At 39.3% G+C, this 27,057-nt stretch overlaps 1 protein-coding gene across 3 annotated transcripts; it reads right to left on the reverse strand.

The window, feature by feature from the left end:
• Positions 1 to 699: 699 nt before the first annotated feature.
• LOC133629087 (sodium-dependent serotonin transporter-like) lies at positions 700 to 22,733 on the reverse strand. 3 transcript variants are annotated; one of them, XM_062019730.1, is made up of 15 exons: positions 22,396 to 22,733; positions 16,596 to 16,645; positions 15,102 to 15,713; positions 14,200 to 14,334; positions 13,184 to 13,403; positions 12,676 to 12,814; positions 12,157 to 12,291; positions 10,198 to 10,301; positions 9,412 to 9,539; positions 8,610 to 8,722; positions 7,692 to 7,823; positions 6,467 to 6,566; positions 5,992 to 6,092; positions 4,228 to 4,395; positions 700 to 3,532 (listed from the first exon to the last, which is right to left on the reverse strand). In XM_062019730.1, the coding sequence occupies exons 3-15, from the start codon at positions 15,562 to 15,564 to the stop codon at positions 3,458 to 3,460; spliced, it is 2,013 nt and encodes a 670-aa protein (XP_061875714.1). In that variant the 5' UTR covers positions 15,565 to 15,713; positions 16,596 to 16,645; positions 22,396 to 22,733; the 3' UTR covers positions 700 to 3,457. The 3 variants fall into 3 exon arrangements, with proteins under 3 accessions (XP_061875714.1, XP_061875713.1, XP_061875712.1); XM_062019729.1 differs by lacking the exon at positions 16,596 to 16,645 and adding an exon at positions 20,278 to 20,347; XM_062019728.1 differs by lacking the exon at positions 16,596 to 16,645.
• Between the last annotated feature and the right edge of the window lie 4,324 nt (positions 22,734 to 27,057).

Consider the following 27,057-nt stretch of genomic DNA (forward strand, 5'->3'; position numbering starts at 1 on the left):
ATTTCTTCTAATGTTTGTGTTATTTTACTGTATCTTTTTTGTGCAAAATAAGGTATATGAATCTTGATTTCATGTATTACAGTCGTGCCTGTTTGTTCTACTGGAGGTAATATTTTAGATTTCTCAGTCTGTTCAAAGGTTCATAATCAAGTAAAGTTACTCCAAACTATAACATGGTGAGTAGGGTATCTGACAGTGGTCAGAGTTTTTAAAATAACATTTTCAACACTTTTCATGTTGGTTTCTTTCTTTTGCAGTAAATTTCTCACTTTCATGGGAGGGTGAACTCGTCAAATCTCAATCTTTTTTTTATAAATACTTTTCTAATATTTTGTTCAGCTCACTTGGCAGTGATACAAACAGAGTGAAAGTAAATGCCAAGCCTGCCACTTTATAAAGGCTTGAAATGGAATGAGTTTTATGTGTAAACTAATGAAGTAGCTAGGCACTTACTCCAAGTGTGTATCCGTTTGGTTTTGCTGTTGTGTGTAAACAGATGTAGTGTGGATTGATGGTTCAGTTAAAATAGAATGAAAGCAATAGGCCAAGGTTCAGACACTAAAGGAAATCCTCTGCTTTTTGTCAAAGAAGTCTCTTGGTATAGAGCAAACTGGATTAGATGTTCTGATTTTTCTTGGAATTCATGTTTTTCTTTGTTGTTCCCATGAGAGGCACAAGAGATGTCTACAGATGGGTTATGAGTATTAAATTTATTACAATAACAGTTTACAGTACAAGGCACATACTGATGACTTACAATCAGCTTGCAACACTTGTAACTAAACAGATGCATAAATTAATAGAGGTGCATCATGTACAAGTTGGAGGGAATACTTAGTTCTGTACAGCTAAAACTCCAGTTTAATTCTCTTTGTTTAAAAGGCAAACATGGTCTTAACTTACCAGTTTCATAACGTCCTTTTCATTGTTAAGAACAGAGGGTAGGATATACTCATGTAATAGATAAGCAGAAGTGAGCTGAAGAGAAGCAATCTCTTTGCCTCAAAACACTTGTAATTGCAGTGCAGCCCATTTGGTATCAATATAACTAGTTTTTGTACAATGTTTTAATGTATGGCTACTTGAGCTATCTGATAAATACTGGTTACTTTAAATGTCTCCTTATGGCTTTGCAAAAGGAAGAAAAAAAGAATCAATGATAAAAATGAGTGAAATCAATTTCTCAATGTTTTAACCACTCAGCTAAAGCAGAGATAATAAAAAATGAACTCATCATAAGAAGATTTGGAAACCTTCAAATCAGTATGCTGTGTAATAAAAGAATAATGAGGACTAAACTGCCTTGCAAGTTCAGCTTTTATAGAGTGAAAACATTCATTTCCCAGACTTTGATACATAGAGGCACCTTGTTCATCTTACATTGACGTTTCCTTTGTACTTTTTCAATTAATGAACTAACCAAAATTAAGTTTAAAAAATTGATGGTTTTGTGATTGGTAACTTAGTAACTAAAAGGCTGACTCATGTTAAAATAATTCCCAAACTATTCCTGTTTTCCTTTCAATGAAGCCAGTTTTGGAAGTAGTTTTACTTGAGGAATAAGCTACAGAACTATTTCTTATGAGTAACTGTTTATTCTGTTTTTCTGGTGGCAATCCTTGTCCCTTGAAATACTTTAGGTCTCAAGTTCAACTTCCAGTAAGAAAATAACTTCTGTTTGTAGTTCTGGAAGAACAGTCCTTATCCCTTTAAGTTATTTCCTTATTGGAAGTTGGGCTTGAGGCCTAAAGTGAACTCAAAGACAATAGCTGAGGTGTAAGAGGTGTTTCTCCAGGAGGTGTCTGCACACCTAAGGAAAATAACCTTGGTGGAAGTGATGAAAATGTTTTCAAAAGACAAATAATACATTAGAGGAAAGCAGTGATGGTGCAAGTTCTTCAAACCTGTGTAAACTCTTCAGTAGATTTCTTACTGCCTGCTGCTATGGATGCATATATAACCTTGTTAATTTTAGCAGTACACTACCGAAGTAGACAGTGAGATACAAAAGAGACTTTTATCTTCTGTTTTATTTTACTTTTGTTATAATCTATGTGATAGAATAAAAATACAATGCATGTTTTTACATAAATGATGCCTATTTAGGTTCACCTAAACTTCCACATAACTGCAGCAGGACTATTGTCCTCCAGCTGACCTGGCAACTGCAGTCAGCCTGAAGGGCAGATGCATTTGGAGAGTATGTGTGTGCATATGATAGAAAAAGGTTAATATGTGCATGGGAGTTAATTAGCATATCAGTGCCTCAGAATTTAATACAGACAAATCAATCCTGCTGAACTGTAATTCTTGTTAAAAAGAGTGAAAACCTAATGCATTCCCATTAGAAGAGGAGCAGATAAAGTCTCAAAGTAGGTTTATATAGTTTGTAAAGCATACTTTTGTCCAACAGCCAAAAGGATTGTTCTAAACTTTAGTTCTCCAGGAAAGTATAGAAAAAGCCAGAAGTTTGAAATTAAATTAGAAAAAGAAAGAAAAGCAAAGCAGAGATGTGGATATTTAAGGTTCCACTTTTTGGCACCTGAACTCAAAATATTGGTTTGTAGTTTCTGTGGGTGTGTTAGGTCTCTGACACGTCAGGTCTGTCTGTCTCATTTTGTAAATAGCTTAGTTACAAAAACAGCATAGTAAGTGCTAGCAACTTAGATGCTTGTCAAGTAACCTGTGACAAGCTTTTGTGGCTTGAATAAGTCTAAAGGAAGGTGAAGCCTACGTTACAAAAAATGTTTTTGTAGTATTTGTTGTGCAGAAAACAATAGAAACTGTTGCCATCTACAAAATGCAGGAAAGGAAAAGGAGGATAATGGTACCAAAAGCGGGTGCTAATGTACGCAGAGCTGTATATAGTGCTGCTCAGGATTGTTTCCTCTTCCTCTCTACTCTGCTGCAAATGCAGGGAATTCACTATTGTTTTTTCACATTTATAAAACTCTGTGTTACTTGAGTAATGTATGGCTATCAGAAATGGTTTGTATTTTTCAATGCAGCGGAAGCAGTTAGAACCTTAGAAGCAAATACGACATTGCCCAGTACGAACAATCACATTGAGGAAGATAAAGGAGTACTGCCACAGACTCGGGGTTCTACACCTATTCCTACCCACTGATCCTCATCCTAGAGTGGCAAATGCAGGCAGGCACACTGTCCAACAGCCCCTGTGCCCACACGTGCAGTATTCTCAAGCACACAGACATCCTCGTGTTTCCAGAATGAATTCATTCTCAGTTCAGTCTGGTTGGAAGTGCACTGTAGATTTCATTGAATTGCTTGGGTTAATGTGCTGGAGGCATCATGTTGCCAAATGCCCGTTGTCCATGACACAACCTCCACAGAAACTCCTCCACTTGTTGTCTCAGCTGGAAACTTATTTTTTTGGTTGGGAGAGTATGAGGAAAGGTACATTTGATGCTCTCCTCTCCCCAGGAAACAGATTAGCCTATACCGCATTCATGCGGATGTCTCCAAAAGGAATCTCTGTAGCTGTTTCTGGAGTGATGCTTTTCAGAATACGCTGTGGGAAAGAAATCGGTATTAGAAATTGATTCATTTTAGAGATAATATATGACAGCTTTTTGGAAAGAAACTTAAAAATATAACTGGTGAACTATGACACAAGGGTGTCACAGGCTTCTGTTATCTCAGCATCACAGAGATGTAAGCTGCCATGGAAACACACAACATTCTTTTTTAATTATTTGTAACATATAATTTGTATCACAGCTTGACAGATGCCATATTAATGCTTTAGGACTTTGCAGTTTACTTGGATACCCTGAGCCAACTGAACATATTCTTTCTGAGCTGTTATTTATGTGAACCTACAAGAATTACCAACAATTTAATCACAGGCTGCCACAGTATTATGGCAGAGAAATCTGAAGTACAGGAGAGAAAGGAAACTTACAGATATAGCCAGGGGAACCAATCTTCCCCTGACTCATTCAGATGATCCACTGTCTTGTGTGGTTACTAGGAAAAGCCTCCAGTTCACTAGAGCTTAAAAAAAGTACTTGATTTAATGTTTTATGTTAAGGTACCAGCAGCATCTTAGACCTGGGGACATGTGTGAATCACTCAGAATGGGCAGAAGACAATTATCTATCAGCTGGCTTAGAACAGCAATAATCCTAGCAAAATCTATTCATAGTCTTTATAGGAATCATGTCCTCTTACAGTCAGATAAAAGCAAGAGAGTGTCATGGATACCTCCTTCAGTGTTCCTGGAGTGACAATCAGCCGATAAACCATGTAGATTGGAATGAAGATGATAGAAGAGGTTCCTATGCAATAACCCACTACTGTAGTCCAGTAGGGATAGCTATAATCAAAAAGCCGTAGCTCAGGAGGGTTGGACAGAAAGCTGCAAGTGATGAACTGAAAAAGAGGAAAGTATGAATAGATGTATTTTGATGGCACACATCTTAGAGAACTTTGTGGCCCAGTGTAGCATTGAACCAAAAAAATAAAAGGAGTTGGAATCAAGAAGTATTAAACATATGTCAACACTGATAAAATCCTAAAGAACAGTAGTAGGGATTTAAGGGAAAAAAACCCCCAAACAACCAAAAACCAACCAACCACAGAAAGCCCAACAACAATCACCAAACAAACCAAGGAACCCCTGAAACCACTTTTGGATATCCACACTTTCCTTCAGTAAGTTCAAAAGAGCTTTAGGGTACACCCCACCACAGTATTGCTTCTTGCCTAACAAGTATTAGAGAGAAAATTCAGGACCACACTTGGACATTTAAGCAATACAGATTCAACTTTTTTTCACTCTTATTTTCAACACATTTTCTCTTTTCTGTCATATTTTTCCATAGTATTTACCTACTTCAGTAGCTTTTACAAATGTTAATACTAGTTTGGGTATAGTATTCTGATGTCAGCTGGATTAATGTTCTTAACAGCATTTTCCTGTGCATGTCCCTCATGACTGAAAATTTCTTGTGAAACAACAAATACTTTGAGGTGAATGCTACAGGAATATTTGTGGCTGTTGTTGGAGGGATCTCTGGCTCTCTTTTTTTTCAGAGTATGATCAGAAGATCAGGATTACCGGCAAAATTTCCATATAGAAATAACCCTCTGCCTTCTGGGCTCTCCGTACTTCAATTTTCACAGAGAATACAAACAGCTCTGCCTGGTAACCACATCACCAGAGCTGGATTCCTCTGTTTATTTTTCTGTTGTAGGATCACAGAGAGGACAGCAGTATAAAAGTTATTTGTGGTGTCAATACTTATTTATAGCTTTTTTTCCCTGTATTTTTTCTGTGAGTAATAACATCTCTTAATTGTGCACTGATCATTACAAGTGTTTTAGATTTACTCTGAAGGTCTTAAATCTACATTCTGTGCTTCACAGACTCCATCTTGACCTGCTCTGCTCCCAGTAAAGCTAGTAACAATAAAAGATAGCATGAACTAATTTTGGATCAGGAAATGAACACTTTACATTCAGATGTTATCAATAATACTACCAAGTCAAACACTGGGGCAGTATTTCCAATTCTGACTTATAGATTTGTAAAGGTTGCAATTAACTGCTGTACATTTTAAGTGGAATATTCTAAAGCTGTCAGTCAGCGGTTACTGAGACAGGCTATTTACTTCTCTTCATTTTCCTTCCCAGGCAGGAAGTATATTTCATCATCTTTTATTGCTTCATTTTTCTGAGGTAAATATAAAGCAACAAAACAAAGTAACTTTGTTCAGTAGAGGGAAGGAGTTATTCAGAGCTTATTTAGCTAGGTCATCTACAAAAATCCTTAAAGTAGTCATTTAGTAACAAGACCTTGCAGCACCGTATTGGATTTTTCACTAATGGAGCGTTTTTGGTGTAATAACTGTTACTAATGAACTTCACAAGAGAATTCTGTCATTAAATGTTTAGAAGTCTAAGTAGCTGCTTTGGTCAATTTGAATGTTCTTGTGCTGGAAAGCAAAAATTATAAAGAAAACTCACCAGAAGGAAGATGGGACTAATTGCTACCCAGCAAACTCGCCAGTACCAGCCTGGGGTAAAGCCTAGCATTTCTTTCACATCCTTGCAGAACTGGGTGATGCCTGTGGAGACAAGTGAGAGGAGTGTGCTGATAGCAGATAGCAGTTTTTCTTAAGTAAATGCAGCATTTTGTATGCACAGCAAATACACTCAGAGTGCATCATGAAAGGCTGTTTTTCCTTTAACTCTTAATTATATTGAATCTTTCATTTTTCTGAATTACAGCTCTTGTTACTTTTAGTTGTCATTACTTCTGTCAGATAACAATTTCTAATGATTCCCATAGATCTGGTATTTAGTGGGTTTCTAAAAAGGTTTGGTAAACTTTTTTTCTGGGGACATCAATGGTCTTGTCAGCAGAAACAGAGGAAATGCCAGGCTGCAGAAGCTCAGGAGTCTGGGTTAGTATTGTTTGTTGACATGACAGTTTACCCACCGTAGAACCAGGCTACAGCAACTGCTTCCAGAAACACGACGGTCAGGACAGCTGGGCCAGTGGCGTATTCTTCAAACAGTTTTACCACATACGCTCCTCCCTAGAGAGGAGATCAAATGCACAGTGAATCTTGTAATGCTCTTGTTTGTTATTGTCTTCCTCTGGACCAGGGTGTTCACAGAGGGATATTTCAGTCAGTTCTATCACTTTGTGGCTGTTCCTGACAGGGAAATCCTTGAGCATGCTGCTGATCTGCTTGCTCTCTGGACATGTATTTCACCAGTGGGGCTGCCATGCAGAAAAGTTAAAACTGAATCTGTTGGCAGAGCCAGCTGGATTTTAATGAACAAATGAGGTTTGGTAAGGGTTGAGGGGATGGCTTTTTGCATGTGTTTTGTTCTTGCATCTTCTTTCTCCAACTTGAGTCAGAGTTACTGAACAGGAAATAACTAAAATGCTGCTTTGCTCTCTTTCCGTTTGGTGTCTAGAGTCATGAAGGAGGAGAGCATTGTGTTTTGGAGAGGAACTGAGTCTCCTTTTACAGCAAATGCTTTAAATGGGAAGGAAGTTGCAAATAAATGATCAAGTAGAGTGAAGCACAACAGGAAAGCCAAGTATCTTTTCCCTGTCCCTTATGATCACAGTATTCCTTATTCCAAGTGTTGCTTTTTGTGAAAATGAAATTGCACAAGTCCCACTGTAGCTATTTGATGTGAGTGGTAACAGTTTCTCACCTGATTTGATGAGAAGATCAAGGAAATTCACTGCTAGAAATTTTTGGAGAATAGCAGCAGTCAATGGCAGCATTTTCTAGCAGATCATTTTTTGTCAATTCTTGTTTGTAAAATTCAAAATCAGTTTCAAACATGGTGAAAATTAAAATATCAATCCCTGTTATTTTTTTAAAGGGAGCTTTTGAGAACAAGAAGCAAACCACATACAAAATGTGGAAGGTTGTTTGGTTACTCATTCAGCAGGGAGCAGCAGCTGCGTCATGATGTGGAGCACGTTAGAGTTTTGATGAATTGCAATAGGATCATTTTGCAACACTTTTCTTAGTGAGAGGTTCACATTAATTCTACATATAGTTTTCTAATGCATAAAGGAAACAGGCTGGAGATTTAATCTGGTTTCTTGAAACTCTTAAAAAAATAGTGCCTTCTCCAAGTTGTCCTTTGCAAGAAACTGCCAGTAAGGAAAGCTGAGTAATGGGTAAAATACTTACAAATGTCAGGGTTGCTAATGACCCTAAAAAGCAAATGATGATCAGACCAAGGACAAACAATTCCCTGCGTTTGCTCCAGACATGTGGGAATTCATCCAGTACTCCAGTAATCACTCCCTCTAGTCCTGCAAACTGGAAAGAATGGAAAAATCACTGAAAAGTAGAGGGCAGTTTTACCTGCTTTAAAGTGTGTTCCAGTGCTTAAAGGAAATTTAAAGCATTGAAACGCTGGTGCTTTATTCTGCCTGTAGAGTTGGTGTGATTGTTGGGATTTTTTTCTGCAGAACTTTTAAACTCTTTAAGGTGAGGGTTTAGTCTTTGTGTATCTGTAGGAAGTACTTCCATGCAGAGGAAGTACTATATTACAAGCAATAGGATGCCAGTAAGTAGTAGCTGGCTCCGGAGAACCAAGATTGTGAAATCAGCTGAGTTTAGCCTTCCTGGGAGTAGCTGATTCTCAACTTGCTCATATGGCAAGTTTTTAGAACATCTCCTTTTTGCAGTGCTACTGAGAAGGCCACCTCCAGTTCCCACCTTTTAAGTCCAATTAATATGAAAAAAATGCAGAATTTAGCAATTGCTTTGTAAGTTTACAAGAGAGGAGGAGCCTGGAAGGCAGCATCAACCGGGAGTTTGGGAATCAGGTGCTTTTGTTGTGTTTCCAGATCTGTTACTAATTGTCACAATATGATACTAACAAATCATTTAATTTTATTTAGGTCTGTTTAGGTCAAAATTGGAGTAATAGTTGCTCATAGAAGCACACGGAGATACCAATCCTGCTTTAAACCCTAATCCTGCTTTAAACCCTCTGGTGATGGTCCAATATTTGTAATTCTGTTTCTTCTGATGTTTGGGAGGATAAGGCCATACACTAAATGTCTGAGAGGTCTGCTCTCTCACACACTGTGTACTTACCGTGCTGTCTAATCCCAGTGTGAGTAACATCAGGAAGAAGATGATTGCAAAGAAAGTGGAAGCAGGCATGTTTGCAATGGCCTCAGCATATGTAATAAAGAGAAGGCTGGGTCCTGATTATAGAATGAGAATTAAGGATAATTGTTAGCACAGTACTGGTACAGGCTGTTTCACTGTACCATAGAATCATAGAATGGTAGAGGTTGGAAGGGACCTCTAAAGATCTAGTCCAACTCCCCTGCTCAAGCAGGTCCACCTAGGTCAGGTCACACAGGAACATGTCCAGGCAGGTTTTGAAAACCTCCTGAGGAGAAGCCTCCACACCCTCCCTGGGCAGCCTGGGCCAGGGCTCCCTCACCTCAACAGTAAAGAAATTTTTCCTTAAGTGGAATTTTTTGTGTTCCAGCTTTTGCCCATTACCCCTAGTCCTATCACTGGATGCTACAGAAAAAAGAGCTGCCCCATCCCCTTGCCATACACCTTTTGAAGTATTAATGAGATCCCCCCTCAGTCTTCCCCATGTTGCCTTTGAGGGGAAAATTCTCCCCAGGCTATTTTGCAGTGTGTAGTTAATTGCCACATCTGTGAAGCTGCATTCAAGCATGAATATAGGCTGTCTTTATGGAATAATTTTTAGCTGTACTGTACATTTATAACAGTGTCCTTATCATAAAGTAAGTGACTATTCTGAATTACATGTTAAATGTTTTGCATAATTTGGGCTGTTCCCAGTCTAGAAGATAACATACAAATGTGTTCTATCAGGAGCAGTTTGAGCATTGTGTACAGAAACTTATCTTACCTGTGTCTTTGGCAACCTCAGATACATCTTCATTCCTCATCTCTGCCATGTATCCCAGCACAGTGAAAATGACAAATCCAGACACAAAACTAGTCATGCAGTTCACGGTACTGGTAATCAGAGCATCTCTGCAACAGAAGACCTAACTTGTATTAGGGAATCGGCATCTGCTAGAAAGGGTAGTTTACTACCAGGTGAGGTGAGTTAATAATCTGGATCAACTACTAAAAAACTAGTGGGATACAGTGAAAAACCAAGCAGCAGATCTGAAAGAAAGAAAAATCCCCCATATGACTAATTTATCTTCTTCAAAGAGATGCTACAACATGAGTCTGACACAGGATTGGAAGTTGGATATATACTGGGGTATTTTTAAAAAATAAGAATTACCACAGGAATAGTAAAGGATTGGGAATTTTATTTTACAAGTTATAAATAGAATTTTTGGAGAGAACAAGGAAACAAAAATAAATTGCCTTTCAGCTAGAGACTCAAGTAATTTCCTAACTGACTGCTGAGATTAAGTAATTATAATGTGATTGTTTGGCAGAGGTTTCATCTGGGTTGTGGCAGGTTTTTACGTCTTAGACTCTTTGCTGCAAGTGGTAGAGATTCTCTCTTTCTAGAGTGGGCACAACAAAAAAGAAATGGTTTAGATTATAAGGTTTTTTCAGTAATTTCTGTTATGCTTCTGTGCCTTTCACCAGCCCTGTATTTCTTTTTTAAAAATACCCACAGTTACATTTTTAAACTCAATTCTACTTATAAGAATAAGGTAGAACTCACTGGTAGCAGTTGTTATGGAATTTGTTGTAGCTGGCATAAGCCAACAGGACCCCAAAACCTGGACCAAGGGAGAAGAAAATCTGAGCTGCGGCATCCACCCAAACCTGAAAAATATTGAAGATTTAAAAAATAATAATTATATGAAACAGATGAAATGAGTTTGGCATATTCAGAATATCACTTAGGTCAACAAAACTCTGTTTCATTAGTCTGCTTATATCCTGGTCCTGGCTTAACAAACGTTTTGTTAGGAGTTCATGTTGAAATACAAACATCTATTGTAAATCTGTGAGAGCTGTAAATACCCACTATAATTTTAGTGTCTATGTAGTGCTCATTTTATCCGTTTACCCTAAGTACTCACTGACAGTTTCACTTCTGACAGCATCTTAATTCACAGTGATTTTCCTGTAATCAATGTAACACAAGTTTTGCAATGTAGAGAGAACTTTCTGTCCATGACTTTGCCCATCTTCCTCCAAACTCTGTGCTGTAGAATGGTCCTAAGTTTGATTGTGTCCCCTCCAGGCTAAGTAGTAGCTGATCTCTGCCCAGATTTTTTCCTAGGATTATGGAAATACTTTGACAGTGTGAATGAAGTTGTAGTCCTTGGGACTCAGTTCAGCTTTGTTGTCATGACAGATGCAAGTATGATGCTCTTGTTATGAAAAGCCTGTTGTACTTGAAAAGTGGCCACAGCCTTAATGAGTAGTGTTCTTAAAGTACAATATCAGTTCTCTTTCTGAAGGTGAAAGTCCTCATTCATTTATCCTTGTTTGATTGAAACACAGAGTTCATTACAACTCATTTCTAATATTCTCTTCCATCATGTGAGGCCACCCTGTATCATCCACAGACAGAGCTCTGTCATCGTCCAGCACACAGATTGCAATCTGCTGTCCTTACTTCAGATACAACCAATACAATATCAATGCCCTTTATTGCTTTTTCAGAAGATGTGGTCCCTTATTGGAGATGCTGCTTTATCAGAGACTGGTGTCTTTTCATTTCCTTTTCATTCAAAACTCTCCATATCAGCTGGGCAGCTGCAGACTTGCAAACATGAGAATTTTTAATCTTTGTATATGTGGTATTTATTGCTTTGGGATGTTTCCATCACCCTTCTCACTAGGTATTTTCATAGGCAGTAAAGTAAGCACAGCCTTGAGCCTGATGGACTACTTCTCATCCACAGAGTTCAAGGCTGTATATCACATACTGGAATGGCTGGGATTTGTTGGTTAGCTCAGTTTTGGCCTCTGCCCTCCTTTCCTTTCAAATCTTGGTGGTGTGTGCAGGCCTAACTGATTTATGCCTTCTCCACATGCACTTGCATGCATTACTGAGTTAGGTTTTTTGGTTGGTGGCTACAGAGAGTGAGTCTCTTTTGGAGTAATCTGCCAAAGCTTGTCACAGGATGGAGATCTGAAGTTTCAACTCTAGTAACCCACGCTGCTTAAATACGGGCAAGTGTGGACACCACTGGGCTATGGAGAAGCCCACCCAAGTGTGTAATGATCCCCCTCACAGCCAAAAAACCCTGCAGCTAGACCACTTGTTAGGACTTAGTTTGCTCAATGTAGTTGTCATAGGTAATGGATTTTGTTGCAGTGTAGCAGTAGTCATAGCCTCTCAGTCTGTGTCAGGCTGTTCCCCATCTTCCTGGTGATAAACTGTTTGGTCACTTATTTTCATTCTAATCATATCACTAACTCTACACAACCACTGTATGGGAACTCTACCATTAGCTCAAGCTAAACTGATGGTGGACTAATCTTCAAAAGAATCTTTATAATTATGGGAAGAACAGCATGACTGTTAAACAAGAGCATGAAGTCAGGCTTTTAAGTCCATGCTAAGACATATGTTTAACCCTGCTTTATGTTGAAAATAGACATTGAAGCACATCCATGCTGATAGGCTTAAAGCAAACCTCTATCCTTTTATAATGTTTTTTACCTCAGTAGCCAGGAGTTTCTGCCAGTCAGGTTTCAGGTAGTAGAGAACACCTCTCCAAGCCCCAGGCAAAGTTGCACCTCTCACTAGCAGGATAAAGAGTATGATGTAAGGGAACGTGGCAGTCACCCATACCACCTGTGAGGGAAAAAAGAAAGATGGCATTTGCCATGGGCAGAAAACTAACAGGTGATAATGAGTTATTACAGCTCTTAGCATTTGTAACATCTTCATTTGAACTTCCCAGGTCTGTAAACACGGATTTTGCACATCTGTACCCATGTTTTCTCTTAGCAGGTTTATTCTTGTCCAGAGAACAGTGCATAGCTTACTGCTGTTATGTACTATTTGGATAACAGTAGCAGTCACTCTACAGTACATGCTTCCCAGATGCATGAACCTGTAAACCCTGTCATGAAGACAATTTGAGATCATTCTCTGTCAAGTGAATTGGCTCTTTTAGAACCGCTGCTGGACTATACTATACTGTACCAAGTTGATTTGTCTTGCTTTTACATTCACCTTGCCAGATGTTTTGACTCCTTTCCAGATACTGAAGTATACAATGGTGAAGATTAATAATAAACAGATGGTCAGTTGCCAGCTAATGCCCCCCAGGTCATCCAGCCCATTGGACCTGTGTATCTGTAGAACTTGGCGTCTGAAAAATGAAAGAAAAAAGCAAATATTTATGAAGTATGCTTTGAACAGTCCCATACTGTGGTCTGAGCATTACAGGTAGTCCTGAGGTCTCGGTAAGTGCGCTTCAGTCGTGTCATTTTGGATCATTTTTTAGTTTTGATTAAAAGTCTTATTTTAACAGTACACCAGTGATGGAAAATGATCAGTGATGACAGCTGACAGTGGTTGGGAACCTCTGATGTAAATACAGAGTAACCTGTATTCAGTTATTTGAGTAGTTCAGAAAAGGCTACCAGTAATAAACACCCCTGCTCCCTCTCCAAAGCAGAGCTTGCTACATGCTCCACTGTTCTGACTAATGTTACTGTCCTCACTTACATGCACTTACGTATAAAATTCTTCTGCAGGAGAGATGGAGTGCAGGGACCAGCTGACATTGTCCTTGCTGAAGTAGTTAGTGCAGTTGCCTGTGTTCCAAGCATTTGTGCAGCTAGTCCATGGCAGCTCCGCCGTGAAGGAGGATACGAGGTAGTAAAAGGCCCAGGCCATAATGGTGTTGTAATAGGAGGCTACGTAAAGATCTATTATACAGATGGCAAAGCCAATTCCTAGTGAGGCAGGAAATAATTACATTAAGTGAGTGTGAGTTTTAGGCCAAAAAAAAAAGGAAGGAATTGGTTATCACATAAACTACAATTAGTAACTGTCTAAGGCAGCTCTGCAGGAGGTACACATACCCTCTCAAGTGTTTACAACAGTGGAATTTCTTGTGGCTTCAGAAACACTCAGGCTCCAATTCCAAAAAAAGCGTCCTTAATTGAGACAGAACATGCTTATATAGTTTTTATTCATCTATTCCTAAATTCATAGAATTTAGAAATAGGCATCTTGCACTCACAGTGAACAAAAAGACAAGACCATAAGTTAACACGGGGAGCAAGAGTAAACGAGCATATAGAATGGATCCTTTTCCTCTGAAAGGCTCTGTGGTAGGATAGCAAATGGCAGACCAGGCTGAAGACAGAGAATCATTTCTTTGTGATATCTTTATAATATAAATAGTAGATCTTTATTCTCTCCTATTTTTGATTTTGCTTTGGATTCAGTGATATTGTTAATTACATTTTGGGTTTGAGGGTTTTTTTAATATATTGTCAGAGAAAGGGGACTGGCCTCTCTCTGATCAGTTTAATAATCACACATCTTGCGTGTGTGTGACAGTACACACAGATACCTGCAGCTCTACATGAAGTTTTAGGAAAGCTTGCTTTGGAAAGCCAAAATCTTGTGTAGCACAAGCCAGAATTTGTTTGATGAGATTTTTTTTCCCAGAAATTTCACCCTTATAGAAAATCTTTCAGATATTCAGGAAGTTCCTAGTAATGTTCCATTTCATTTCTTTACCTTTGAATATAGGACATATTTTTCTCCAAATTGAAATACACCCATTCCTGTGGTACTGTCCTAGTGCTAGTTCCATATAGAAGAGAGGAATCCCTCCAAAGATGGCCATAATTGTGTAAGGAATGAGGAATGCTCCTGCAAGAAATAAAGTAGATGATAGTAACTTTTCACAGGACTTGTTTTCCAACAGTACCAGTTGCATCAACAACACTTGCCTTTATCCTACAGAGAAAATGCATATCCCCTCCCTAGCCAGTGTGTCACACTGAATTACCATGGTATTTCTCATAAGAGCAACTACTTGGCAGTGTGAATACAAAGCCACACTCCAGCCAAACTTTTCACATTTCTGTCACAAGCATACAGAGGATTCACCAAAACTGTACTGGCTACAAGCCTCTACTGGCTGTGAGATGGGCTACAGATAAAATAATTAATTTCTTCAGTAAAATGTCTTTGTTACATTAGGGAGACAAAAATCCTTTCCAAGATCTCCTTGAATAGATTTTGATTGTAGCTGATATGTCATTGAGTCAAAGACTTAACATTCCTGATGTGTTGGTTTTGAGATGATATTTATCTGATTTTAAAACATGCTCCCTGGGGCAGGGATTGAGTCTTTTTCATTTGGAAGGTGGTTCTGCCCCTGACTGGCTCTCAGTTTCTAGTTGTACTGGTTTTTTAGATTTTGCTAAATAGTTTTTCTTTGATCTTAATGTATCTAGTTCTCCTATCTCAGTATTTAGGTTTTCCAGTCTGCTTGAAAAGTAAATAATTTCCTTGTGGTGATTTGTTATATATGATATTAAAATAAGCCATTTCTTTCTAAATAAATAAACCACATCCATTTCTAAGCAAGGAAGTTCAGCTTTAAGGAACAGCACACAGAACTAATCACTGACCTCCTCCGTTTTGGTAGCATATATAAGGAAATCTCCACACATTTCCCAGATCCACTGCATATCCAATAACAGAGAGTAGAAAGTCCACTTTTTTACTCCAGGTCTCTCTGTCTTCCAGCTCCATCAGCTGCTGCTGGCCTTCTGCTCCACAGGTGGTGGAAGTAGTGGTTGTAGTGGTGGTTGTGGCTGCTGGGGCGGTGCTCTGGGCATCTTCCACCTCTCCCATGCCGTTGCAGGGAACAGAGCTCTGACCCCCTGAATAACCATTTGAGATCTGAGCTGCCTCCCCTTTATCTCCCTGTCTGGGATGGACTTTACTGCCATCCTCCACTAGCCGTAGGGCAGATTTAGGGTTCTTGACCAGAAGTCCATTCTCTTTACAATCTTCTTCTTCCTTACAGTCTGAGACTTCTGTCTTGGAAGTCAGAGGCTCAGTCTCATTTCTTGTTGCCTTTTTTTCCATTTTTACTGAGATTTGTTCTGATCACTTGCAGACAGCAGCAGAGTCCTGTTGAAGCTTGTCTTCCCAAGCTTTTCTTCCCAGTGTATTCCCAGGCTTTTAGAATTCCTTTTCCATATTTAAATCCATCAGATTCAAGGCACAAACACCATCTAAGAAATGGAAAATAGTTAAAAATCCATTACAGGACTTACTGATGGTGGTAACTTGCAAGTTATATCTGACAGACTCCGTGATTAAAATATTTTGGAAGTAATTAACCATCACAGCATGCAAAGTGAATCATGTAGTAGATAACCCATTCAGGACTTTGTACAGAGGAAGGAAGGAAGCACTCATCCTCTTCTATTTCAGAAGTTGGTGTACCTGGCTTATAACCATTCAGGCAGGTTTGCTGGACTTTGTGCATTGTTGGACAACTCACAGGCTGTCACAGACCTGTTGTTATCTGGTACCACAGTCTCCCTTTAAATACTGGTTTCACACACAGGGAGGTTGTGGGACTCCCACAAAAACAAGGGCAGAGTTTAGTGTGGCTTGTATTTTCCTAAGTTCATCCTGTGATTTCTACTGGCAATTTCTAGATACACCCAGCGTGAAGGGAAAAGGATTAATTTAACAAATATGAGATAACAATGGATACACAAATTACATTTCATGACCATGATATGGTATTCTGATATTCAGAAATCCTGTGGTGTCTGCTGTTCAGCTGTTCAGCAGCAGAACTAGAAGCCTTAAACAAAGGTTTAGAAAATATATTTAAATATCAGTGGTTTTGCATCAACTCAACACTAATAACAAGGAAAAAAAATCAGGAAACTTCAGTTTGATTGTTTTGAGTGAGAACTGACGTGTGAGCTTAAAGGACAAAACTCATCCACTGTTTTAACTCCTTGGAGACATAAAAGCATCTTCCATCTATTTGGATCTGCTAACACTGTGGTTGCAGCCCCAGAGGCAGTGGGCTTTACTCCTCTGCTACTTGTCCCTGCCAGCAAAAAAACAGGCATTGGGAGAATCCCTGGCTTTACCTGCCGTCTTCATATGTGCTACAAGCATAATCCAGTGAAAATAAACCATCCTGAAATAAAGAAAAAGTATAAACCAATTAACTTTTCCTTCAGAGCAGAAAGAACAGAAAAAGAATTGTGATTCAGTAGGTCATTTTTTGTTTTCTGCTCATTTGCTCAGGTAATGTAAATGCCTGGCTACCTTTACTCATGAGAATCTTCAAACAGGAGCTGATTCTCTGTGCTGTAAATTCTCTGGGGTAGTAATCTTGCTTGACAGGTAGCACAGTGTTACACCATCTACATGATGCAACTACAGATTAATTATTTTTCTCCTTTTCAAAGCATTTTACCACAGTATCATTGTCACATCCTAACAGAAGCATCAGCATTATTTCCCTTCTAACTGCTGGAAAAACTGAAGCAGAGAAGGGATATTATTTGCTCATTGCTAGAATTTGCTCATTGCCAGAGTTATTAAAACTCAAGGTTTTTATCCTCGTTCAAAGACAGTTTGTTGAACCTCTCCCTATACATTTACCAGTGCCAGCAGAAAGTGAAAGAAAGTTATTGAGCTCCAGAGTAAACAGCAGATATGAGATAGAAGTTACTTGAAGGCATTGTTACAGCTTTCAGAAATCTCTAGCTCTTCAGGCCTACATTCTGTCTTTATCCAGGTAATGTTCCTTTCATCATATAGCAAGCAGTGCATCATGAATGCTGAATTCTTACCAGAGCAGTACTTTGCTACCATTAGTTAATCATCCACAAAGACTGAAACATCTTCAGAGTTCCAGATAAAAACACTACAGTAAAGAGCAGTCAAGACTATAAAACCGGAATGTCTTTGGAGTCCAAAACCTTCCAAATGTCCCAAAAGAGCTTGTGTAGATGAAAACATCCACTGATGGCAACATAAAAATCCTAGGAAAGGCCACAGCCAAGCTTCCCCTTGTGTAGAACATGGTAAATAAAAGGTAGGAATATGGAAAAGTAACCTGAGCCCTTCTGGACTTTACACCTCTTACTCATAAATGGGAAAGCAGTAAAGGATGTTGATTTAGCTGCATTATCTCATGAGACTAATTTTTCCATAGCTGAGACTTAAACTCTTAGTGCATTTGCAAAACACTTTCTTTCTGCACATAGATATTTCTCAGCACTTTCTTTACTGAGGAGAAGTCATTGAATGTATTGTTGGTTTCCCAGATCTGTGACAATCAGGATAATTGTCTTATCCAGATCTAAGCTCCTTCTGGCCCTCTGCAGACCACAGGGAAAAAAAATTAACCACATTATTTGCAATATTTTGGTAGCATTTTCTGTAGTGTGAGCCTCAAGTATGCAAAATGATGTGTGAACTTTCAGGGGCTTCAGCTGGAATTTAAACTATTCCTTTCTGAAAGAGAATCACAGTCAGCTGCCCTGGGAAATCTCTGGAGTTCTGAACTCCACAGCTAGCCGTGGTGTTCCCACTGGCATAGTTGGCACATGAAAACAGAACAGTTAGAGAATGAGAAGATTTCATTATGCTGTAAAAAACTGTGGGAGAATGTACTCCCCTTGCTTGTTACAATGCAAGGCAAAAATATCTGAGGGAAATTTAACTGCTACAAACACTGTAACCAGCTGCAGAAACAAGCTCTTGGGGCTAGGAAATATGCAAGCACCACTAGGGAAGATATGCAGGGGAAATGATGCTGATAATAAAGGATTTTGCCCACCTCAGCCTCTACTTCATCTCTGTGCACCGACGTCTCAGTAGTTACAGGCACTAGAATGACAACAGTCAGTGATATAAGAAATGGGAGTTTATTACCTATTTTCAATCAGATCTGTTGCAAAGGTTGCTCTTACATAAATACACACTGGCTTCTTATCACCAGTATAAATAGCTATGGGAGGAAAAAAAAGCAAGCTAGCTGTGCCTTCCCTTGGTTTCGATCTCTGTTTTGTAGACATGACTTTGCTCCTTTGAGAGGCCCTTTGTGCCTTTTCTTTCTCCAGTGGCTCTAAGCAGAGATTATTCTCAAGTGCAGTTTTCATCTCCGTAACACTGAGCTGTCCAGGAGCACGTGGAACGTGCTGAGCTGCCAGCCCTGTAAATCAAATCACTCTCCTCCTTTCGCAAAGAGTGACTAAAGAGGAGTGACCCTCAGCTCTTGGGCAAGCACCCTGTCACGAGCAGCACATCCTCTGCAACCATTCCCTGCTTGGCTGCTGGATAACAAAACAGTGGGTAGTGTGTTTCCACAAGCTTGACTGAAGCCACCAACACAGTTCACATAAGCCAAATAGTAATGAAATGATAATTTTTAGTTACTGCAACACAGAGCTCACCTTGAACCAGCACTCTTAGATGTAAAAGCCCTGTATGTCTCTTGATGCACAAAACCAACTCCTTTGCCTCCATCATTGAGTCCCCAAGGAGCATCCCTGTCCCGGGGCCAGATCCTTCCTGAGCAGGGAGCTGCACAACCCATGTGCCGTGCTGTGGGTATTTCTGGAGGCACGCAGTGACCTCTCGTGGCAGTGTGGGAATCCCTCCCCTGAATCCTCGGCCGTGTAGTAAACCGAATCTTTCCAGCACTTGAAAACAAAGGGATTTTCCTGTTCTCTGTATTTTTTCTTAAGGAGAAAAATGACTTTAATGTGTCTAGGAGATTAAACAATTAAGTTGAAGTGTAGCAAATACCAGATGCTGCAAGGGAGGCAAATCTTAATGCTTCAAATCACCTGGAGAATACTTTTATTTGAGGTGGGGCAGCACTGACTTCCTGAATTCCTCAACACAAGGCTTGTTCAGGCTCAGTCTGCATGAACTACAGAAGTCATGACTTGTCTCCAAATGATCAAATACATTTTAACGTTGCACAGTTGTGAAATTGGTAAATTTGCATATATTTTTCATGTGCTAATTTTAGAAACCAATGCTTGCTGCAGCAGCAGCCAGTCACTGAGCTCCAGCTGCATTCCTGTACCGCTGTCGCTCACGCTGCTGCACCATCAGCCCTGCTCCTGTCCACTTAGGTGCTAGCACTGTAAAGAATTAAGGTACTTTAAACTCTTAAACAAAAATTTAGCCTATAGTGTTGGCAAGCAGAATCACTGAGATGATTGCTGTTAACTTCACCAGAATCTCACTTCTATCACAAAGTATTTAAGGTTGTTAAAATGATGTAGCAGCTTGACTGTGTATTACACCTGTAATGAAGGTGCAGTTGTATGGAAATGGAAAGAATCCAAGGAAATTATCTAGGAAATCAAGTGAGAAATTTGTAAGACAAGACAGAAGACACTATCCCACATAGGAAAGGCTGCCTTGTTTGTAGGTGCTGTCCTCACCTCCAAGCCACAAATCAACCGTCACCCTCCAACAGCCACATACCTGGATGTTTCTAGGTACCAGTCTTCACCTGTATCTCCTCATATGGTCCTAGCCTGTCTTTGTGAACAGAAAGGGAAGTACATGATCTGGATGACAGTGAGAATCTCATATTCTTCCTTTTGAGAGGCTTTTGTGGGCATTATGAGCATTTTATCAGAAACTTGCAGTGTGTAGATGATGAAATGGATCCTATATATGAATATCTGCAGTTCTCCAAGGGCTTGCTCACATTCTTAGTAAAAGAGAGTAGAACTGTGCTCAACAAGTAGTCCCACTGAGACAATGGCCCTTCTGGGAGAATAAAAGGCTACTTACCAAAGTAAGAATGGCACAAGTAGTGAGCTCCCTCCTGTTAACTCATGTACTCCCAGATAAGGCTAAATATCTGAAAGAATAGTATTGAGGGTATATAAACCTGTACTTTGAGTTTTATGTCATAATCTTGTCCATGCTTCAGTCTGAAATTAAAAAGTCATCAGGAAAGAGAGATTTTACCTTTAAAAATTTGCTGAGAAAACAGACACGGTGTGGTACTGGGAATGCTGCCAAACTGATGACAGACATTTGAAGTACTGGGAGGTGGGGGGGAGAAAATGCATTTTATGGCTTGAGAGTGTCCATATGTAGTGCAAGGAAACAGATAAGCTGAGAGGGGATGATGTTCCTTTTGTACTCTTCCTCAGTTTATTTATATAAACTTGAAGATACGTAACACAGCAAATATCACCAAATAAATAGAGCACTGTTCCTTAACAGAACTCTGCACAGGCAAATTAACAGGCACAGTGTTTCAAGTAAGGACCTGTTCGGAGACTCAAGTCAAAGACAGGCTGCACCTACATGCCAGAATGCAAACACTTATGTGTGTGACATCTTTATCTAAAGAAAGTAAAGAAACAGTCACCATTGTTTCCAGATGATGTTTCTTTGAGGGAGCCTTGGTAATGACTGTCTCCAAATTACAGCCCCTTTATTCAGCCCCCTAGTTCTATTTAAGTTCTTTATGAAACAATTATCCCATAGATGGGCTTCATTACATTGTATACATTCTGTAAGATACAGATTGCCAGATCAACAGAGCTACAGAAATACAGGTTTGGAAAAAAGTTAAAACATTAGTGTCAGAAAGGACACCAGGATACAGAATGAACGTTTCTTTACACTCTTAATACTGTTCTTAATGAAAACTCAGTGGTTTGTATTTTCACAGAGGAAAGCAGGGAAGAGCTTAAATACTCTGCACATTTCCATGTGTGGGAATAATTTAGGGGGTTTATTAAATTCCAGTTTGGGGGCAGTTTTTCCTAATTTCTATAACCTGTTGCAATTCATCACACCGTGCCCAATTAGAAAATGGACCCACGTCAGTCATTTGCAATATGCCAAGTTTACAAAGCACTCTCCAAAAAAATTATGGTCAATCCAGCACCAGAAGACAAAGCCTAAGTGTACCAGACCTTCCCTGGTAAAATACCTGACAGCTAACAACCCATATTAAAAAAAATCCCCAACGTGTCCAAGAATCCAGATCCATTAGATATACAATCTTTTTCTCCCCAGGCTTTCTCAACACATCAAAACATGTTTTCCATGGCTATTTATGTACTCAATTACATTGCATTCCTCACTTAAACTTCCATATTACTTAGCAAACTAACCCAGCAAGCCAGTTGGTTTCAGCAATAAACATGATTGACTATACATATATATATACATGACATCCTCTTTGGATTTATTACTTATAATAAATCTGTCCCATTGAGTTAGGTAATTTACTGTGCTGGAACAGTTTACCTTTTATAATATACTTAATATGGTTAATAAAGCTTACTTTGCCCTTTAAAAAATAGCAGTTTGCATTGAGGGGGTTTTTTCCTTCAGATTCTGCTGCTTTATTTTTTCTTATAGCTTCATGCTTGCTTGTAAATGTTAAATAAACTTTACATTCATAATGCAATTACACAGACTGCCAAAAAGTCTAACGTTGGATTGTCATAACATGTTCTGCTACAGACATTTGACTCCCAGCATTCATAATTGCTGGGCAAGTGCCTGAACAAGAGAGAGTAGAACATGTAACATCAGAAGAGCAAGAAAAAGCATTACAATTTTAAAAAGCCAAAATGAGCTTTCACAAAAAATTAAGTGTATTTCTCCCCCATAAAGCTATGTTATATGTACATTTCCTCAGTGTTCTAGAAGACCTTAAAAGTTAATTTAAAAAGAAACAAAATATATTATGCATATTTGAAACTATCATTAGGAATTCAGGTTTTGTAACTGTTGAAAGAGGCAAAGAGGAGTGCAAGTTAATGAACCTCCAGTGTCTGCTTTCTTCAGAAGGTAGGCTCTGGAGACAGTTGTCTAGGATTCTGTCTACAGTTCATAAAGTACTTTAGATACCAGCATGTTAAAAACAAAATTACAAAGTACCTGTCTTTCGGATGGGTTTGAAGTGTTTTCCTTGGAGTTATCCAAGCTCGAGTAACCTTCACCCACATTTACTTCAGAGTCTCCGGCACTCAGCCTGTGGGCAACTCAGCATCTTGGGGAGGTTTTTGTACACCAATCCCCCTCACATGGTCTGATTTCCAGATAATGTGCTGCCAAAGAGCTCTTTAAGAATTTTTGCGTCACTTTAGTCAAATAAACTTTATGTTTCACGAGGGCTGCAGCTCAGTTTTCCTCCTAGAGGTGGGTGGCTACAGTTGTCTGTGCTGATCAGTTCAAAAGAGCAGGATCCAATGAAGGCAGGGCGAGACAGAGGGAAGCTTTTCTGGAAAGGCACTGTTTTGCTGGCTGTTAGTACAGCTATAAATAACAGGGTGGTGGTGATGATGATGATGATGGAGACAACAAACAGGATGGAAGTTTTGAGGGAGTCAGTAAATCACAAATTTGCAGGTGTGTCTGTAGATTACAAAAAGATGGGAAGGTCTGGGATATAATCACAATAAAAGGGCTTGAAAAGAGTGTTTTCTAGTGCTGAATACTTATTTTGATTAAGCATGCTTTCTTTAAAAGCATTTTGCTGCTTCAGTAAATGCTCAACAAGTAATTTCCTTTCTTCCTACCACTATTTAAAATACCTCACTCAGCCTCTGACACATGCTTTTTCTCCGGCTTTTTTCCATCCAGGATCTCTTCATTCCTAGACTTTCATATTTGTTTATAAAAAGTAATAAATCACAGGTCCATGAAATAGTGCCGTAGTGTAGGTGGCAGATTTGATAAACAAAAACAGTGGAAAACCAGAATAGGGACAAATAAGAATAGCCAATTGTTCGAGAGTCACAGCACTTTTGCTGTAAGTTTGCCAGTTTTCAGAGACTTGTTCCAAACAATTGAAAATAAAATAAACTCTGAAAACTGAAAAGCATAGGGATATAATTAGCACTTTGGTTTTTCTGTCTTCTGGTCCCCTCACCAGAGCAGCAGCCGGTCAGCAGTGTGTCGTTGGCACCATCTCAAGGATCTCTCGGGAATTGCAACAGAAACGGCAGGGAGACACGTATTAAAATCATTTTTGTTTTCACATTAATTCTTGTGGGCAGTGTATTACAACTGTTTTCTCAAAATAAGCTTCTTGCTGTCACTTGTACTACAGTCATTGTTCTTTCAGTGAAAGGAGCAATATCTCACATCTTCTGCCATGCTGAATTCCCCTCCTGTACTCTTCTGTCCAAAATAAACAGCTTTGGTGGTATTAATCTCCACTTAGCCGTGGACAGCAAAATAACCCCACAAGTGTCCTTGCTTATTGTAATCATTCACAGCCTTTCCCCCGTTTTGTCATATTCTGAAAGGTTTGCAAAGACAGATATTATAGTCCCTCCCTCACTAAAGCTTTGCAAAGGTTGGAGTACAGTGTTTGAATGTGTAAATTCCCATCTATGGATGAGCAGCGTTTTCCTTCTCAGGAGGTGGGAAGACAGATGGTATGAGGAATTTGTGCCTTCCCTTCCACACAGATTTCCAGCTCTCCACTGCTGGAATGGATTTTCCACAATCACTTTTTCTACCCTCTTACAAGAAATAAATGCTCTCTACTTTGAGCCCCTTGGCTCTTTACATAATTATATGGAAGTTTTTTTAACTTCTAGAGGCATCATGAGCTTTGTCTGAGGTTTTTCTGCATCTTAGTCTCTGCTTATAGTAGACTCTTTTAACAAGTTCTGAAACACTATTGCATACCATTCATCTTGGTCAGCACTTGCAGTTAAATTGCTTTCGTCTGCTCACATCAGTGGCACCCAATGTCAGCATTTAATTATTTTTGTAGGGCATACAAAGCTGTACCATGACAGACAGCATATTAAGAACCCACTTTTCATGACTTATCCTGGCCTTTTTTTTCAGCTGGTTATTTTTTTTTCCATTAATGTTTTCTGCAGCAGCTTGGGGGTGGGTTCATTTCTTGCCAAACAGTCTGGAGCCTTTGGGGCATAATATAAATAACAGGCTGGAGATTTTGGGTAGATTCAGCAGCTTTATGACACTTAACTCGTATGTGAAAAACTTTCAGGTGCTGTACTGAATCAGTTCTAGAATTCCAGGAAGCCTGTGCATTAGTGGGCAAAATCCTAATGATTGGAGAGAAGTATGAAAAAAATCAAATGAAGAAAATGGACTTGACACAAGATGTAACTGCAAACACTCCCACAGTTCTCCACAGATAAAGCAGCTGTAGATTCCAGTTACCAATGCCAGCACAAGAATGGGAAGCATCACTCACATTACCTCATATCAGTAGTACCAGCTGTACTAAAAGATTAATAATAATTCTGCAAGCATGTCTCTGATTCACTGCCAATAAGAGGATAGGGACAATCTTCCAAATAACACAAACCAAACAAATCCTAAAACATTTGTTCCCCTCTTTTGCTTAGTTAGGAATCAGACTGCACTTAGAAGTTATTACAATTGGCTTTGGGATAAAAGAAATTCTCATTGTCTTCCCTGCTATTTTCTAAGCTGGCTGTGCTGGGATATACATCTGGGAGTTAAATGGGCTTTAGAGAGGTTTTGCTATTTCCACTGATTCTGTTTAGAGAGAACATTTGGGTGGAGAAATGATTCTGAGAACTTACAAACCAGCACTACACATAACCTCTCCTCCTACCTCTTCCTTTTCTAAGTTACCTGTAGTTATTATTTTCTGACTTTTGATCGAATCTGAGATAACTGGCTTTTGTAATGTTACCTGTCAGTATTTTCCACCTGTCAGAGGAGCTGTCTGAATTATCACATAAAAACTACCTGGTTTTGTTTGCAACCTGGAAAAGGAAGCTGTTAGTTGGCTGGTTCCTCAACAATCTAAAGGGTTTGCAAAGGATATAAACTAAAGGAAGAGGCAGCACAGGGGGCATGAATTGGGTTTGGCTTTTTTTCTAACCTAGGCATCTTTTTTAGATTATAATTTTGTAATCTGGGTTCACAGAGCTTTCTTTGTGGAGAGACTAAACCTGTAGCAAGCTTTCCCACAGTATTTCTCTTCCATCAGTTGGAAAAAGTTTAAATTTTGATCATCTCTGAACCCTTTCCTGCAAACTGACAGAGGTTAAGTAGCTCTTCTCCCTGCTTATGTGCTCCCACAATGTTCTGATGGAGAGGTGCTGGCCAAATCTGCTAATCCCATGTCGTTTCCAGGCTCTAACTTCCACACACCTGAGAAGAGACTGAGGTTCTTCTGGGTCCAGCCATGCCTCATGGCATGCAGGAGGCTGAGAACTGCCACAGCCTCCATATGGAGCATGTGGCCTCTCCATCATCTGCTCAACTGCCTCCATTCTCAATCCCCACAGTGAAGGCTGCTGATCACATTAGTGATTTTTCCTTCAGAACAAAAGGGTAAAGTGATCCAGTAAACATCTCATCAAGAGGAACTGCAATGGGAAATCATTTTATACATACTCATTTTATTCCTCTTTCAAACTACTGTTTAAAACCAAGCCCACTTGTTCTAAGGTAGGATGGTCTGATTTAGAGAAAGCAGAGAGCTGCTTAGCCAGAGCACACAGCTATTGATTCTTACCAAAGGCACGGCACATAACTGTTTCTCATGGGCTGTTATCACATAGTAGCAGAAGAGAAAATGTCCTACCTAATATTCTTCCAGCTTTGAATTAGTGTCATTAGCATAAACCTTAGAAGAGTTTGCTCAGCTGCCCTTAAGAGTCCTCAAAGCAGAAGAAATAGAGCTCTTGCTTTCACGTATGTATTTCTCCATCCCCCAGCCCATTCCTCCTTACAAAGAACTTATAAAACTGCTGAGCATAAAGGCAAAACTGTTTATTCCAGATTGGCTTCATTTCCTCTAATGTGTTTTAGCCATGAGGATTTTCTGTGCTTATTTGAAGGAAAGGAAAAAAAAACCCAACCCATACTATTGTATAAGCTGCAGAGGGAAGTAGCTGGGCAAGAGCTGTGGAGATAAGCACATGCTGGACAATACTCCTAAATTCTCAAATTAACAAAAACTGGCTTGGAAACTGTTTTTAATTTGTCAAACTCAATCCTCATTTGTGCTGCCATGGGCAACAGAACTGTTAGTCAGTTAAACTCCAGGAAAAAAAGTTCACTCTCTTTGGCTGCTATCGCCCTCTCATAGATAGCATAAGGGAAATAGAAGAACCCATGTAATGTCATGAGTAGAAGGATTTTTAAAGACTAAAATACTGACCTTTTAGAAGGAAGAAAGTCCCCAAAACACCACATGCATTAGTCATAATCAAAATATTGTGCATAATACAGCTTCCCAAGAGGTTTGGCTTTGTTTCAGAGCCACCAGGGTTCAGGATCAAGTACAAGACTGTTTATGCAAGTAACACACCATGAGGTAGAGACTGAGCACCAGACTCATAAAGCCCAAGGGGATCTCAGAGGATCAGCTCTTCTAACACTCCTCTGGCACATCTGTAACCTGTTCTTACTGATCTCTAGCAATGGAGGCATCACACATCCAGTCCACAACTTCACTGTTTTTATCACCAGAAAGCTTTTCCTGATCTCACCAGTCTTGCTGCAGTTGAAGCCCATGACTTCTTCATCAATTTATCATGCATAGTAGGGAAATGATTTGCATGGTTTGATAGA

Source organism: Colius striatus, unplaced genomic scaffold, assembly GCF_028858725.1.
Source record: "Colius striatus isolate bColStr4 unplaced genomic scaffold, bColStr4.1.hap1 scaffold_138, whole genome shotgun sequence".
Lineage (NCBI taxonomy): Eukaryota > Metazoa > Chordata > Aves > Coliiformes > Coliidae > Colius > Colius striatus.

Coding starts and splice junctions, on each gene's coding strand:
- LOC133629087 (XM_062019728.1), bottom strand. CDS start 15,564: ATGGAAAAAAAGGCAACAAGAAATGAGACTGAGCCTCTGACTTCCAAG. Junction 12,815..13,183: donor CCTGCAGAAGAATTTTATAC/GTAAGTGCATGT, acceptor TTCATTTTTCAG/ACGCCAAGTTCTACAGATAC. Junction 3,533..4,227: donor CTCCAGGAACACTGAAGGAG/GTATCCATGACA, acceptor TCTTTCCCACAG/CGTATTCTGAAAAGCATCAC.